At 38.5% G+C, this 17500-nt stretch overlaps 1 protein-coding gene across 2 annotated transcripts in view; it reads left to right on the forward strand.

The window, feature by feature from the left end:
• The first annotated feature begins 2963 nt into the window (after nucleotides 1-2963).
• Nucleotides 2964-17500, forward strand: part of LOC138978562 (vitellogenin-1-like) — a 46987-nt gene continuing 32450 nt past the window's right edge. For both annotated transcript variants that reach the window (XM_070351307.1, XM_070351306.1), the window contains exon 1: nucleotides 2964-3356. In XM_070351307.1, coding sequence (XP_070207408.1) covers nucleotides 3314-3356 — 43 coding nt within the window. In that variant the 5' untranslated portion in view covers nucleotides 2964-3313. The remainder of the gene's footprint in view (nucleotides 3357-17500) is intronic.

Genomic DNA, 17500 nt, shown 5'->3' on the forward strand with positions numbered 1-17500 from the left:
ATGTTTTTGGAATCAGGAACCGACAAGGAATAAGATGAAATTGTTTTTATATCGATTTCGGAAATTTAATTTTGATCATAATTTTTATATTTTTAATTTTCAGAGCTTGTTTTTAATCCAAATATAACATATTTATATGTTTTTGGAATCAGTAAATGATGCGGAATAAGATGAACGTAAATTTGGATCGTTTTATATAAAAAAAATCCAATTTTCAGATTTTTAATGACCAAAGTCATTAATTAATTTTTAAGCTACCAAGCTGAAATGCAATACCGAAGTCCGGCCTTCGTCGAAGATTGCTTTACAAAAATTCCAATCAATTTGATTGAAAAAGGAGGGTGTGACAGTGCCGCCTCAACTTTTACAAAAAGCCGGATATGAGGTCATCAAAGGTATTTATCGAAAAAATGAAAAAAACATCCGGGGATATCATTCCCAGAAACTCTCATGTCAAATTTCATAAAGATCGGTCCAGTAGTTTGGTCTGAATTGCTCTACACACACACGCACAGACAGACAGACAGACACACATACACCACGACCCTCGTCTCGATTCCCCCTCTATGTTAAAACATTTAGTCAAAACTTGACTAAATGTAACAAGTCGCGTAAGGCGAAAATACAATATTTAGTCAAGTAGCTGCCATTTTTCAGCAAGACCGTATACTCGTAGCATCGTCAGTCCACCGCTCATGGCAAAGGCAGTGAAATTGACAAGAAGAGCGGGGTAGTAGTTGCGCTAAGAAGGATAGCACGCTTTTCTGTACCTCTCTTTGTTTTAACTTTCTGAGCGTGTTTTTAATCCAAACATATCATATCTATATGTTTTTGGAATCAGGAACCGACAAGGAATAAGATGAAAGTGTTTTTAAATTGATTTGGACAATTTAATTTTGATAATAATTTTTATATATTTAATTTTCAGAGCTTGTTTTTAATCCGAATATAACATATTTATATGTTTTTGGAATCAGCAAATGATGGAGAATAAGATAAACGTAAATTTGGATCGTTTTATAAATTTTTATTTTTTTTACAATTTTCAGATTTTTAATGACCAAAGTCATTAATTAATTTTTAAGCCACCAAGCTGAAATGCAATACCGAACCCCGGGCTTCGTCGAAGATTACTTGACCAAAATTTCAACCAATTTGGTTGAAAAATGAGGTCGTGACAGTGCCGCTTCAACTTTCACGAAAAGCCGGATATGACGTCATCAAAGACATTTATCAAAAAAATGAAAAAAACGTTCGGGGATTTCATACCCAGGAACTCTCATGTCAAATTTCATAAAGATCGGTCCAGTAGTTTAGTCTGAATCGCTCTACACACACGCACACACACACACACACACACACACACACACACACACACACGCACGCACATACACCACGACCCTCGTTTCGATTCCCCCTCGATGTTAAAATATTTAGTCAAAACTTGACTAAATATAAAAAGCAACTCGTGTGGGCAGCAGTATGATTGACATTTTGTTGTTTGCCTGATTCTTAATTGTTTTTGTTATTTTTTTTGCATTTTGTGGACATTTATTTCATGGTGTTTGTATCCTGGAAGCAATTAATTGTTATAACGTATGATGATAATGTCTGCATTTATGTTTGTATCCGTTTGGAAAGCAAACTCAAGTGGCATAATTCCAAGTGTGACCCATATAATGTTGGCAGTCCTGCTCCGGAAAGGCGCTGACGTCATTTCATGAAAGGATTTCCCTACCCAGAATTCCAAACGGTTTTGGAGATTTTGAAGTTTGTGTTAGGGACATTGAAGTCTTATGGCCGGTTTAATACATTAAGGGAAGCAAGCGATTAAAAACGGGTGTCGACAGAAGAAATAAAGAGTGATATTAATACATATAAGATCATATGCATATTGCTGAGTTAAAACACTGCGTGGGGGTATATTTTACATTGATTGCATAAGGAATGTTTTTCTGCTGTTTGTTTGTGTTTGTGTTTGCTTAATTTGTCTTAGAACTGTTTGTAAGACAAGGCATTCTGCCTTATACGTTCTATCCTTGTTCAGTGAGTCAATCAGTCAGTTTCTCTCTGAATCTATTTCATGCACGCACACACACGCACACACGCACACACATGCACACACTCACACACACACACACACACACACACACACACACACACACGCACATACAGAGTAAAATAAACCAATAGTTAACCTCATTGCAGAACACGGAGTTTTGTCATGTTTTATCAAGTTTTCAATTTCCCTTCATTTTACACAGAAGCGCAAACACACACACACACACACACACACACACACACACAAATACACACAGACACGCACACACACACACACACACACACACATACACGCGCACGCACACACACACACAAACACACACAAACACACACACACACACACACACACCTGCACGCACTTGTAGAGAGAGAGAGAGAGAGAGAAATATATGTATCCTACATACGGGAGAGAGCCCACGTATAATAACAATATCGTTCAAACCACTTTTGATGAGATCGAGATTGTGTTTAAATGTTTGCTTGTGTATATATATTGAGAGAGAGAGAGAGAGAGTGTGTGTGTGTGTGTGTGTGTGTGTTCTAAAATCAGACAAAAGGTTCAGACACAAAAACAGACAGACAGGCAGACAGAGAGAACTCTCAAAATTTACAAACAACGATACAAACAAACAAACAAACAAGCAAAGAGAATCAAACAAACAGTGAACAAAGAGATTATCTTTTGATCGGAGTCACGGGCCAGCAATTAACACAGACTCACTGCTTTACTTTCGTACCTGTTTTTTATCCCCCGAACCCTGTCGCCCCTTTCAACTATGTCACACCTGTGCTAATCCTCCCTTTCTCACATCCCCATACGGTGCGACAAACGCTTCAGCTTCCGCCTCCCTGCTGCTTAAATCCGTTAAACATCCCACGACAGTTGATTACTCACACGGAAAAGGCGTGACGGGGCAGCGGTGGACAGATAGAAATGTGTTGGTTTCAAAGCTGTTTTGTAATCCTGCCCCCATTCCTATGACAATGTGATAAAACAGACTTTGAAAGTTAGATTAGTTTTGGAACGCAATCGAGTTTGATCACACCAAATTGTTCTGATAGTCATAACATTAAAACTCTCATCGAGTGGATGGTTTTGCGAGACTATTGCACAGTTTGTAATGATAAGAAAAGCTTAACATTCCGTGAGTATAGTGGTGATCGTTTAGCAAGTATTGTGCAACTGGCATTCTGAAGGAAAAGTTTATGTTATTATTCCAAAGGGATTGCTGAGTTACTCTGTGTCGACAAAATGGGCTATCCACTGTTTGGAAAAATGCTCGTTTGTGTCTCCGGTAAGTTTTTTTGTTTCTTTGTTTGTTATGTTGTTGTTGTTTATTTTTGTTTTTGGGGTAGGGGTGGAATTTAGCCTGAAAATAAACTGCTATCAGGTCGTAAAGTGTTCAATTTTAACCATGTCTCTACTGAAGATCATCAAGATTCTAAATACTCATGTTTTGTGTAAAAAGCTTTCTCGTCTACTGCACAAAACAATGCAATACAACAGAAAACAACGTAAAGGAACCAAAACAATCATATTTGCTTCCAGAAAATAATTATGAAGACATTCGTTGTTCATGGACGTATGTTTGAATGAACTGTTCGTGGTATATTGCATCTACAAACAAATGTCAAGACAAACACATACAATTTAAGCTCGTGTTATTTCAACTGTGAGCAAATAAAATCTGTTTCCCCATTGGACATGCCTCCAATACAAACGTACGTATGCTTGTTGTCCTTGCCTTTAAAGAGCTCAGGAAAACATGTCGCTTTCCTTGGTTTGCCAGACATGTATCAACATGCTGATGTCGATTTCGTATCACTGGAATGTTTTGTATTTCTCCACAAATCTGCAAGAAGAAGAAGATAAACAGACAAAAACAAACGAAAAAGACAGAATGAAACACACACACACACACACGGACGCACGCAGGCACGCACGCTGGCACTAATGTCCAACAATACATCATTACGCACGAAAGACAAGGAAGCAAAAAGTAACAGAAAGTCTACACGGCAGTGGAGGTATAGAGTTCGTCACCAATCAAGATAATCCACAAGCCTCGGACCTTCCTTAAACACTACACGTAACATATATCATTATAATACCAACATGTTACCGCCTGTCCAAATGACGGTAATGTTTATCTGCATGTTACATTTGTCCGGAAAATACAATACTGGCTTCTGGTTGCTGAATATAAATTAGAATAAAAACTCAAACATTTGCTATTGTTTAATGTTGTTAAGTTGAAACTCATCAAAACAAGCGAATACCCCCCAAAAACTGAAAATGTTAAGAAAATAGTATGTATATAATACATCTAAAAATACAAATGGGGAAAACCATTTTTGAGTCATAGGCACACGCGTGTTAACTCAGATGTAACTGAGATGTAACTCAGTGGTTAACACAAGCGACGGCATTACAAGTAGCGTGCTTTGTTCGCGTCATACCAAGCAATTCACTGCTTCATGCACAGTACACAATCTCGAAAAGGAAGAAGTATGTATGTAAGTCAGTCACACATACAGGCCCAGGAAATGAAGCGTGAGCACAAATCAATGTTAATGTAGAATTCGAATCGCACAATCAATTTGTCCAATGTTGGGTTGTTCTTATTTTAGGCGTGTAATATACAAGATCATCAAGATTCCAAGTAATTACATTTTGTCTGAAAGGCATTACCATATACAATTATATACACAAACAAATATACACAATAGAGTACATGCAATACAATACAATACAAACAAACAAGCACTCAACATAAATGCACAAAGTACAATACATTATTAAAGAAAACAAACTGTTTATGCTTCTTATTCTGCGAGTATGTCTGAAAGTTATGTTCACGTTAATATTTATATTGCGACTGCAGACAAAATCAATTTTAAGCTGAAGAGAATGTTGAGCCAAAAGCATAATAAATACCACAATCAAAGAAAATAAAACCACATACAGATGAGAAACAAAGAATTTGTGATAATCAATACCGTCAACTCATAAACAAAACAAAAACAGAATACAAAACTCATAAAGATAAGAAGAAAAGAAGAATAGAGAGAACAAACAAGTCGCGTAAGGCGAAATAACATTTAGTCAAGCTGTCGAACTCACAGAATGAAACTGAACGCACTGCTTTTTTCACCAAGACCACTTACTCGTAGTTTTGTCAGTCCACCGCTCGTGGCAAAGGCAGTGAAATCGACAAGCCATGCAGACTAGTGCGGTAGTGGTCGCGCTGAGCAGGATAACACGCTTTTCTGTATGTCTATTCTTTTTAGCTTACTGAGTTTGTTTTTAATCCAAACATATCATATATATATGTTTTTGGAATCAGGAACCGACAAGGAATAAGATGAAATTGTTTTTAAATCGATTTCGGAAAATTAATTTTAATCATAATTTTCATATTTTTAATTTTCAGAGCTTATTTGTAATCCACATATAACATATGTATATGTTTTTGGAATCAGAAAATGACGAAGAATAAGATGAAATTATTTTTGGATCGTTTAATTAAAAAACCATTTAATTACAAGTTTCCGATTTTTAATGACCAAACTCATTCATTAGTTTTTAAGCCACCAAGCTGAAATGCAATACCAAAGTCCGGCCTTCGTCGAAGATTGCTTTGCCAAAATTTCAATCAATTTGATTGAAAAATGAGGGTGTGACAGTGCCGCCTCAACTTTTACAAAAAGCCGGATATGACGTCATCAAAGGTATTTACCGAAAAACAGAAAAAAATTCCGGGGATATCATTCCCAGGAACTCTCATGTCAAATTTCATAAAGATCGGTCGAGCAGTTTAGTCTGAATCGCTCAACACACACACACGCACAGACAGACACACAGACACACACACACACACACACACACACACACACACACACACACACAAATACACACACACACACCACGACCCTCGTCTCGATTCCCCCTCTATGTTAAAACATTTAGTCAAAACTTGACTAAATGTAAAAAGGAAAGAGGAAACATTCCTAGAAATTAAAGATAGATATAAAGGTATGTGTGTGTGTGTGTGTGTGTGTATGTGTGTGTGTGTGTGTATGTGTGTGTGTGTGTGTGTGTGTGCGTGCGTGTGTGCGTGCGTGTGTGTGTGTGTGTGTGTGGGTGTGTGTGTGTGTGTGTGTGTGTGTGTCCTTGTAAAAAACGTTCAGTCCAGTCCAATTCAGCTCGGTAAATTAGATTTCCTCGCGGCGAGAATTGCCTACGAAACGCTACTTCCTCGCTACACTCGCCAAACCTAGAGTCTAAGAAACGGAGGACTGGCTGAACAAGAGCAGTACAAAACATTGAAAGGAGGAAGGCCCAGCGACTGTGATTTAGGTTAGCACGTTTTTTTGCGTGGAATTGTGTAATATTATCGCACACACCAAGGCAGTCTCTGGTTATACAGTTATGAACAGATCGACTTGATATGAATCAGCCCGTGCTGCATGCAATAAGCCTATTCTTCCACTTGAATGTAGGCCAAAAATCAACAGTACGGCTGCTGCTTGTGGAGAGTTGAAATATGTTGCTGATTTAATTTTGTAACGGACACCTGTAGATGTACGTTTGATGTCAGTATGTCGAACACCAGTATCATAGTTACATGTTGTGTGGAGTATGTCTTCAACTGAAATTTAAGGTAATGCGCACAAAATGTTAAAAATCCCAAGCACTGAAACTAATTTACACTCTTGCCTAGCTTCAATACATATGGTTGTATTCAATCCGCCCCGAGTGTAAAATAAATGAAGTAATATCAAATAAGAAGCAAGATACGTGTAAAACAAAACTAAATCCCACACCTTAAACTAATGTACACCCGTACTGGCACACTGCCCAATGTCAAACCTGTCCATAAAATGGATGGACAGTCTATTATGGTAGTGGTAGTACTCATGTCACCAGAAGATAACCCACGTACCACGGACCATCCTTAACTATATCAAGTAAATGCGGAATATATATCTACTACGTTCAGCGACCCGGTAATGGAATGGGACAGTTGATGTGAATCTTTATCTGATACAAAAAATACCTCAGTATAAATTTTTTTTTGCTAAACTTTTGTGTCAAACAGTTTGTTTAACTTTGAAATAAATTGTTGCAAATTATCAGCCAGTGAAGATTTCTGAAAACTAAGCAAAATTGTAATGTTCGTCGTTATGTTAACATATCGTAAACTGACAAATATTAGATCTTCAAAGCCTATCTAAAAAATATCACTCGGGAAAAACACATTCTAGTCATTATGGCCCTTTGCCAAGTAGTCTTCTAAAACGTATTATCCGATGACCTCGTCCTATGAATGACTCTATTTGGTGATGCATAAATTACAATGAATGCCTGGTTCACCGACACTGTAACGTCTACACTTTGCAACGCTATATAAGTTGAATGAAACAATCTTCTCTTCGTATTTCATTAGGTCAGTTTGAGACACTCCTACCTATGAAAATGGGGTAGAAACTCGTAACAAGTGCAGAATTGAACAAACCAACATTGCTCTCAGTTTTGAAGATGTGACAAGCGATTTGTGCGCAATTTTGAATGTTCATATACTTTATAACGAACGTACACTTTCAAAAATGTTGCCTGTCATTCATGTACAATCTTGAAACTTTAAACAGTTTCTCATTTCAATAAAAAAAAAAGGTACTAGGTTGAAATATTGTACATTACAAAAAGGAAACAGTAACTCTTCATAAACACACATGGGCTTAATACGGGGTAGAGTGAAGTGTCATGATACACAAACAACTTCTTAGCCCCAACACTTGTCTTTTCACAAAGTGTCTTTCAAATCAGAGACGAGGTTAATTTCGAAATCAAGAAGTGTAGAATTATGTGTTGCTTCCTACTGTTTTAAGTCAGCACAAATCATTTTATATGACGCGCGCGCACGCACACACACACACACACACACACACACACACATACACACACACACACAGTTGGTCACACGTATTTAAAAAATAGTATTACTTTCACAAGGGAAAATAGGGTGGATCGGAGAAAAGTTCAAAGCAAAAAGTGTAAATATTCTGTGTTAAAATGGCAGAGTGCCAAAAAGAATAGTCTAAGTTGCAGTGGTAGTGATCATGTCGCCAGGAAGATAAGCCACAAGCAACGGACCATCCCTCGAAGTGACTCTATGGGATCCATTTATATTTACAACAATGTTACAGAGAGCAATAATTCAGGTACGGAAAGCACACATGCTACATTTTATCAAAATCTTATACTTTATAGAATGTATTTCACTGCAAAATTATTTTTCACGTATTTATTGAAACGTTAGATATTTTGTCTTTAATTACATGTTGTCAAAACTTCAAAAAAAGCAACAAAAAATGAATTTTAATCCCATTTAAAGTTAGAATTTGACAACTAGTTCGGACACCAGTTCTACTAACAAATTTCGGGAAAACTCGAGTCGCGTCAGTCGACAAATGAACGCTGCGGAAGAAAGGTGACACTATGTTTCGTCACATGACAAAGGGCCTAAGCCCTCACACTCGTTGACTGAGTAGAGTGAGTTCCCGTTTGAGCGACATTTTGAGAGCACTAAACTTACGATAGTCTCATAATATTTAGCACACTGAAGACATCAGACAATTACAACTATGTGCAATACACTAATAACATGACTAGGAAAAAGTGCTCTACGCGTTGTCTTGGATTCCTATTTCGCACTTTTATATACTCTCCCAAAAAATAAACTTGACACAGGTAAACATTGATTTTTTTCAAATATGTTAGAGGAAAGCATACAAATTCAGTTTGAAGTTTGTCAGTTACAGTGTAGCTAACCACAAAAAGAACATAATTGAACCAAGACTTTACTGAGATTTAACTCTAGTATTATACTAATATGCCCAATATGTAACCTCCATTATGCCAATGCGTCTTGGTTTGCTGTACTGCACCAGCATAAGTATAGTTTGCTCAATATATATATTTACTCTACATATTGTTGAATTCGTGTTGGTTTATTATCCGGGTTCTAAAATGTTACTGGTATACTCAAACTAGCTAACCAGATATATCTAGCTATGAATTAATTATCTAATCAGGTAATGTGTTTATTTATTACGGCATTCGTGCATTTAATCATTTATTCATTTCTTCATTCATTTATTCATTGTTGACAGTTACTAGTTCGTTGCTCTTTATTTTGAAGAATTCTCTCAGTGTCTGTCTCTGTCACACACACGCACACACACACACACTGCACACACACACACACTGCACACACACACACACACACACTGTACACACACACACACACACACACACATACACACACACACACACAGTGACACACATACACACACACTGTACACACACACACTCACACAGTGGATGATACGTAAAGTATTATGTCAACCCTTTGGTGACATTACAAGAACATGTAGTGTGTGTGCGTGCGTGTAAGGGTTTATGTGTCTGCGTGTGGGGGAGTGCGTGCGCGCGCTCGCGTGTATGTGTGTTTGTGTGTGTACGCACACCAAAGAGACAATTTTCAATCTTTATCTAAATATCTTTATTCAATGTTCTTTTTTGCTATCTTATGCTTAAAGTCAAATCGGTGTCACTCCTGGCATCTATTTCAAACAAAACTGAAGTACACCATATTTAAGAAGAGAACATTAAAAACCACCACCAAAACAACAACAAAAATAACAACAAAAACAATAACAACAAACTATGGTTGAATGATCAAAGATGCATACACACACACACACACACACACACACACACACACGTACACACGCACGCACGCACCACACATACACACACACACACACACTGACACACACACACCTAAACACACACACATAGTGGATGATACGTAACGTATTATGTAAACCCTTTTGGTGAAATTACAAGAAGTGTGATGAAGTAGTGAAGATATACGAACGAATTTGAAGAAGAACAAAAACTAAGGTGCTGCACGGATGGAAAAAAAATGGATGATCGGACAGTCTAAATGGCAGTGGTAGATCGCGTGTCGCCAAGAGATAATCCACGAGCCGCGGACCATCCTTGCACTCTCTTGTTCTGTACACTTTATATGTACGACGTTTACCACCCAGCTACAAACCCGGTTCGGCGACCACGCATATCATATTTTGCCAAAAACAACACTTGTTAAGCTTAATTTTTCTAAAGTATCCATTGTGACACGTTTGTTGAAGTTTTAGCAACTAAGTCTTAAATTATCAGCATACAAAATTGTCACAAAAACCTGCAAAAACTTAATATCCATCATTATTAGGATAGGAACATGAGATATATTTGTGTGACTAGTTCTAAGATGACACCCGGGTCATTCTCAGTCGAGTCATAGTTAGGGCACTTTGCCAAGTTAACAGGAAAAAAAGCTGTGCAAAGAAGGTGACATTATTTTTAGTCAAACAAAAAAGGCCTAAGCCTTCGTACTTGAGTTATCATGAGTAAAATGAAATCCCAATCCGTCAACAGCACTTTGAGAGCATGAACCTTACATCACATGTACCACTGTAGTGGGGTGAAGTCAGTGGTGAACATTTCACCAGGATCAACTTGAAATCAAAATTCCGAGTGTCCTTTATGTAATCCTGAGGGTCTTTGTTTTATATTTTGCATATATATGTTCAAAAATCATCACAGAACAAATATTTGTAAAGCATGTATTACATGTATAAACATATACGTGCTGTATAAACATAATTATACACACGCACCAGAAATTGGTGTATCTTTGAGTGAGGATGCATTCGATTCTATCAAGCAAAGTAAAAACATATTATCAATTCGTTTGCTCACAAACTGACACACACACACACACACACACACACACACACACACACACACACACACACACACACACACACACACACACACACTGACATTGACACACACACACACACACACACACACAAACCCGCGCGCGCGCCCGCGCACGCGCACAGATACACACATACACAAACACTCTCTCTCTCTCTCTCTCTCTCTCTCTCTCTCTCTGTCTCTCTTTCTCTCTCCAGGCTCTCTCTCTCTCTCTCTCTCTCTCCAGGCTCTCTCTCTCACTCTCTCTCTCTCTCTCTCTCTCTCTCTCTCTCTCTCTCTCTCTCTCTCTCTCTCTCTCTCTCTCTCTCTCTCTCTCTCTCTCTACTGATGCCGAGGAAAATATATCAGTTAAACAGAATTAAACATTTTCTCGATCAGCAAAGTTTATTATTTGTAAACGCATACACACAAACCATCACAGATTATTGTGCCAGTGCTGATATTTTAAAACCAATGTACAGCTTACACAGACGAGCGCTGATAATCATTTTATTAAAACAATCTAGTCTCGTATTTGACGATTATAAGAAACTTAAGATTCTGCCACGAAGAGAAAGAAAATAAATAAAGGCGTGCTCATTCACAAAATCCTTTCCGGCCGTGCACCACGAGCTATCGCTACAAAATTCCAAGCCAAACTAAATATTTGCTCAAGCATAGATGATGAGTAACTTTCCACTATTGACATGATGTTTAGTATTGATGTAAAGTCTGTAATATGTACGTATTCTTATGATTTTCTCTTCTTCTGTTTCTTTGTTTCCCTCTTTGTAGCCGCCGGCTATTTATTTATTATTTATAGCCCGGCTACTTAGGTTTCGCTCTCTGTGGTTGTTTGTTTGTCCAGTTGAAGAATGGGGACTGTATCTCCGGTACTCTGAGCTCAAATATGGCGAGTAGCTTGGAATTGTGGGGCCAAGGGTTTGTACCAAAACTTACGTTCCTAACGGTAGGCAAACGGAAGATTTTAGCTTTACACGCTTTTGGCACCCGGCCAGGAAAATAAATTCCCTGTAAAGTGGGTGCTAAAGATTTGGTTTAAACAATGTTTTATTAAATCAAACATGATACAATAATACAACGATAAACAATAGGGACACGAACTCAAGCGAACGCTTATATTACGCGCCCTACGAAGTAGTAAAATAACACAAAATAATATGATGTCGGACAAGCATTACTAAAAAATTGTGGAACTAAAGATTTGGCATGAGGACGCGCGTTTCAACCTAACACTTGACGTCGAAGACATGACTGTGCTGAGTGAGACCTAAAACCTTTATACACGAAGCATGGAAGCTTTTACAAAGCATGGGCGTGTACACTAGTCAGATAATATGTTTTTAAATTCGTTTCAGCTGTTGTCAAATTGAATGTTTACTGTCATTGCGTATGTCTGGGTTTGAAACATCGTCCCTCGGCGCTCTCGATCAAAGAGAGGCTTGATTTCGACGGGGGGCCCGGGTAGCTCAGGTGGTAGAGCACTGGACTTGTGATCGAAAGGTCGCTGGTTCGAATCCGGGCCGGGACGGACACAGGTCAACCTTATGTGCAGACCCAGAGACGGTATCCATCTTCCACCCCCGTGTCACCACAGTGGCACGTAAAAGACCTCGGTCATTCTGCCATAATGGCTGATACCACCTAAACACGCATACACTTGTGTATCTCACCTAATGGCTTTGCCGTGAGGGCGTAAAACTTGAATATCATGCTTGATTTCGACGAGCGCGCGTAGGTGCGTGGTTCGACGCTCCTTATGGCCCGAATATTTGATTATTATTATTTTCACTTTCACTTTTTTCTTCTGCACTCCTTTCTCGCTCTCTCTTTCATTTTATTTTAATATATTTTTAATTATTTTTTTAATTTAAATTTAAAAAAAAATCTGCACTCTCTTTCATTTTTTTTTTTTAAATTTTCATTTTTTTCTTAATTTTTTTAAACTTTTTTTTTAATTCTTTTAATTTTGTTTATCAGTGTCAAAAGTTAGACACGGTCAACTGGTTTTGCTCTGAGTGAGTGCATGTGACCTCAATTAGCTGACGGTGACACCTCTCTGCCCACAGAGGGGCTGGGGAGGGGGTGGGAGACCGGGGGTGGGGGGTGGGGCGGTAGTCAGCTGGAAGTGAAAGATCTCTGGAGGTAATGAAGAGGTGTACTCTTCCAAAGTTCAGTTGTCACGGCTTCGGGTAAGGAAAGCGGTGTTGTGTACAGGCGTCTCAGTGGTTAGTCGAGACTATCTGAAATAAGGTCTCGGCGATGACTGTTGTTAATCTGTTACTTTGATGCCGACAGCTCTGTCTGTCTGTCTGTCATTCTGTTTCTCTCTCACCCCCCATCCCCCTTCCTCTCTCTCTCTCTCTCTCTCTCTCTCTCTCTCTCTCTCTCTCTCTCTCTCTCTCTCTCTCTCTCTCTCTCTCTCTCTCTCTCTCTCTCTCTCTCTCTCTCTCTCTCTCTCTCTCTCTCTCGTTTAGCTCGTTTATATTGCTTATGCCACAACCCTCGTAAAATAAAATTTGATTTGATTTGATTTGATCTCTCTCTCTCTCTCTCTCTCTCTCTCTCTCTCTCTCTCTCTCTCTCTCTCCCCCTCTCTCTCTCTCTTTCTCTCGTTCTCTCTTAGTATGGTTTGAAACTGTTAAGCGTGACTTAAGGTCGCGGATTAGGTCACATGTCAACTATTTGTGCAGAGACGGTATCCATGTCCTACCCCCGTGTCACCACGGGCGGCTATTTTGCCCGTTAAGGTCAATGCTTGATTTATGTGAATGTCCGTGTACATAATGTGATTAGATTAGTCCCTCTCAGTCTGGGCGAGGGCTTGTTGAAAAAAGCTCGTCTGTATTGCCACAACCCCAGTAAAATATTTTGTTTGATTTGATTTGATCTCTCACAGCAAATTTGGTATACAAAAACATTGAATCCAGACTTAGCATTATACTCAAGAACAACAACAAAAACATGTAAATTACATTTTCTCATATTTTTTTCAATTTTTTCTCTTTTCTCTAACTCTTTTCTCAAAGTTATTGGTATGCTTTGTATGCTCGTTATACTATTGCTCGTTTGTTTTAGAGGGAAATTGTAAACGCCTGGAGCCAACTGCTTGGACTCGAGCTATTTAAAAGTTATGTAGTATTATTATAAGTAGTATAAGTAGTAATAGTAGTAGTAGTCGTAGTAGTAGTAGTAGTAGTAGTAGTAGTAGTAAATTCTGTTCTCATTGGCTGTCCTCAGTCTGTCATCCATCCTTTGCAGCGCGTTCAAAATTCTGCAGCCCGGCTTGTCTGCAAAGCCCCTCGGTCCCAGTCCTGTTCCCCCCTGCTAAAGAAACTTCATTGGCTCCCTGTAGAGCTGAGAATCCAATATAAGTGCTGCTGTATCTGCTACAAAATAATATCTGGCTCAGCCCCATCCTACCTGTCTGACCTGTTCACACTCTATACACCCTCACGATCCCTCCGCTCCTCTGTAGACACTAGAATATTCCGTCTATCTTCTTTTAGTCGCAAACAGCACGGCCAGAGAGCCTTCTCCCACTCTGCTGCCGTTGCGTGGAACTCTCTCCCTTACTCTATCCGACACTGCCAAACATTCTGTTCCTTCAAATCAAACCTTAAAACACACTTCTTCACCCAGTATTTTGATTAATTTTATTTCAACATGGTGCATTTTTGAATCAGGTGTTTGAATGTTTGAATGTTTTGCCTGTGTTAGTATGCTTGCAGATTGTATTGATGTAGTGTTTGAGTATCGTTGTTCACTTGTGTGCTGAATGCTGCTGCACATGCTTTTGCTTTGCTTTGTATGTATTATGTATGTTTGTCATTGTAAAGCGCTTTGAGAACGTAAAGCGCTCTATAAATCTCCCATATTATTATTATTATTAGTAGTAGTAGTAGTAGTAGTAGTAGTGGTAGTAGAAGTAGTAGTAGTAGTAGTAGTAGTAGTATTTATCTAACAGAACACTAAATATTGAAATGAAAATATGGTTGGGTGGTCTAAAAGAAGCGAAATAATTAAATAAAAGTACAGTCGGATGGGCAAACAAAATCAAAAAAGTGTATGGTAACAAAAGTCTTAAAACGCTAAATAATTTAATAAAAGCATGGTCGGGGGGTGATCTACAAAAACAAAAACAGGTATATATATATACACTAGATGAATAGCCGCTTCGCCGGGTACGGCTGCGCCGGGAAGAAGTCGGGCCGAAAGCCCGGCTGCGCCGGGGACCCGGCTATGCCGGGTGTACGCCGGCTTTTTACGGCGCACCGCACGGAGGAAGGGAGACAAACGCGGCCAAAAACTCTGGAGAAGATAAGGAAGAGTTACTGGGAATGGATCCAGAGAAAAACCAAAATCGGTTCAGCGCTGCGCGCTGAGAGCACGTGTTGAAATATCTCATCGATGAGGTTGTGTCCGGGGTGTAGCTGAATACGGTCTCCAAATTTGAAAAAGATCTACCGAGAACTTTGGCTTGGCATCGCGGACACACACACAGACAGACACAAGTCGTATATATATATATATAGATGTATATATACCTTCTTTTTTTGTTGTAGATATATATATATATATATAAAAGATTTGTTGCCCCACAGTCTATGTTACATCTTTGTTCTTTTTTAGATCTGTACGCTTTTATGTGAGTTCTGTTTTATTGTCAGACGTTTTATGTGTAACTATGTGTCTATTACTTATCTTACGTGTTTTTTTCATCTTTTTAAAAACAATTTTTCTAAATTATCTTATATAACTATAAGTGGTCGTTGTCTATGAATTGTTTTTAATGCTTGTATGTTATTTCTTAGAGAAAACTTTTTATATGTAAAACGTTAAATTTTATTGTCTAATGTAAAGCGCCATGAGACTGCCATTCGGCGGTGAACAGCGCTATAAAAGAATGTTTTATTATTATTATTATTATTATTATTATTATTTAAGTTATTGAGACATCCCAGTGCACTAAGGGATTTATAGAGCAAATCGAGAAAATTCATTATTGAACGAAGCGCATAGCGCTGAGTTCAATAATTATTTTCGAGATTTGCTCTATAAATCCCTTAGTGCACTGGGATTATTTCAATAACGATATTGTCGGTACCGCCAGAGAAAAAAGAAGATACAACACGCACATTTTGCTACGCGCATTTGAATAGGCATAACTGTGTGGTCAGGTCGTATGGAAGATCTACTTTTGTGTGGGCTGTCTCGTGTGTCGTGCTTTCATCACACGCAAACTCTTGTTTTAATTTCTGTTGGTAAATTCCAGTGTAGCGTTAAGCTAAACAGTGATGATCTTTCTCTCATTTGAACTCGGAGAAAGGACTGTGCTTTCAGTTATTTGCGGTTCGAAACCTTCATCGAGCTTCGACAGATTGACTGTGCAGAGTTTTGCCCCTTGCCAAGGTCGACGGAAAGCCCATTTTCAAAATAAACGTGGCATGTTTTTCGTGTGGTATCTTCCCTCATTGTCTGGTACTAAATATGAACGGTAAGAATGCTCTGAACCCTACACGTATTATATCCCCATCGTTTTATCGTTCACATTTGCCTAACATGTTAATTTGCTGAGCGTGATTTATGTCGTCTGCTAGGCTATTGCACTGAGTCTCATTTCAAAAACAAAAATTGCTCGTCCCGTTGCACTGAGTCTGCACACTGTGTGTCATTAAGCAGGCTGGTAATAAGTCTTATATGTGGTAAGAACGTTCTAAACCCTACACGTTTTCGATTCCGATTGTTCTTGCCTTAAAATAAACGGAAAACATTCATTTACTGAACAGATGCAGTCGTATTTCAGTGTAGTCTGCTGCGTGCTGATCTAGCTGCTACGTTATCGGAATAACACTTGTGTTTTCTGTTAGCTGCTGGGAATTGTATACTAACTCATCATTTGGTAATGTGGATAATAAGGTACATGCCACCAACATGGCATAATTATGAGAGGAATCTTCGCAAGTCGAAACGGAAAAATTAGACACAGCGGGTTCTATTTTTAGATCAGTGCGACTGTGGGTGGCACAGGCGCATGCAATCTGTCAGAAAAAAAACACTTCTGCTTTAATTGAAAAGCAGGACATTTATGGTCATAATCATTGGTATTGTGGAGAATATAAGCTACATGTCATTAATTAATTCTGAGGATGAGAGTACAGTCTCGCTTTGGCAAAGGGTGTAAGAATACGCTCTGTGGAAAAGTTAGCGCACTCCAGGAGTGCGCTAACAGATTTAAGCGCATCGCCATTAGCCAATCAACTGGTTCACATCAGTCATGTGACACCAGTACTTACTGACAATTATTATTATTATTATTATTATTATTATTATTTAAGTTATTGAGACATCCCAGTGCACTAAGGGATTTATAGAGCAAATCGAGAAAATTCATTATTGGCTCACGTAAGTGTAGCCTATGCGATGGTAAACTTTGTCTGTCTGTGCGTGCGTGCGTATGTATGTATGTATGTGTGTATGTCTGTGGTAGAAACTTTAACATTTTTGGCTAAACACCGAAATACTCGTTTCACGTGGTTAATTTTCAAGCACCATCTTCAAATTATTGAAGCAATGATCAAC

This window comes from Littorina saxatilis, linkage group LG10, assembly GCF_037325665.1.
Source record: "Littorina saxatilis isolate snail1 linkage group LG10, US_GU_Lsax_2.0, whole genome shotgun sequence".
NCBI lineage: Eukaryota > Metazoa > Mollusca > Gastropoda > Littorinimorpha > Littorinidae > Littorina > Littorina saxatilis.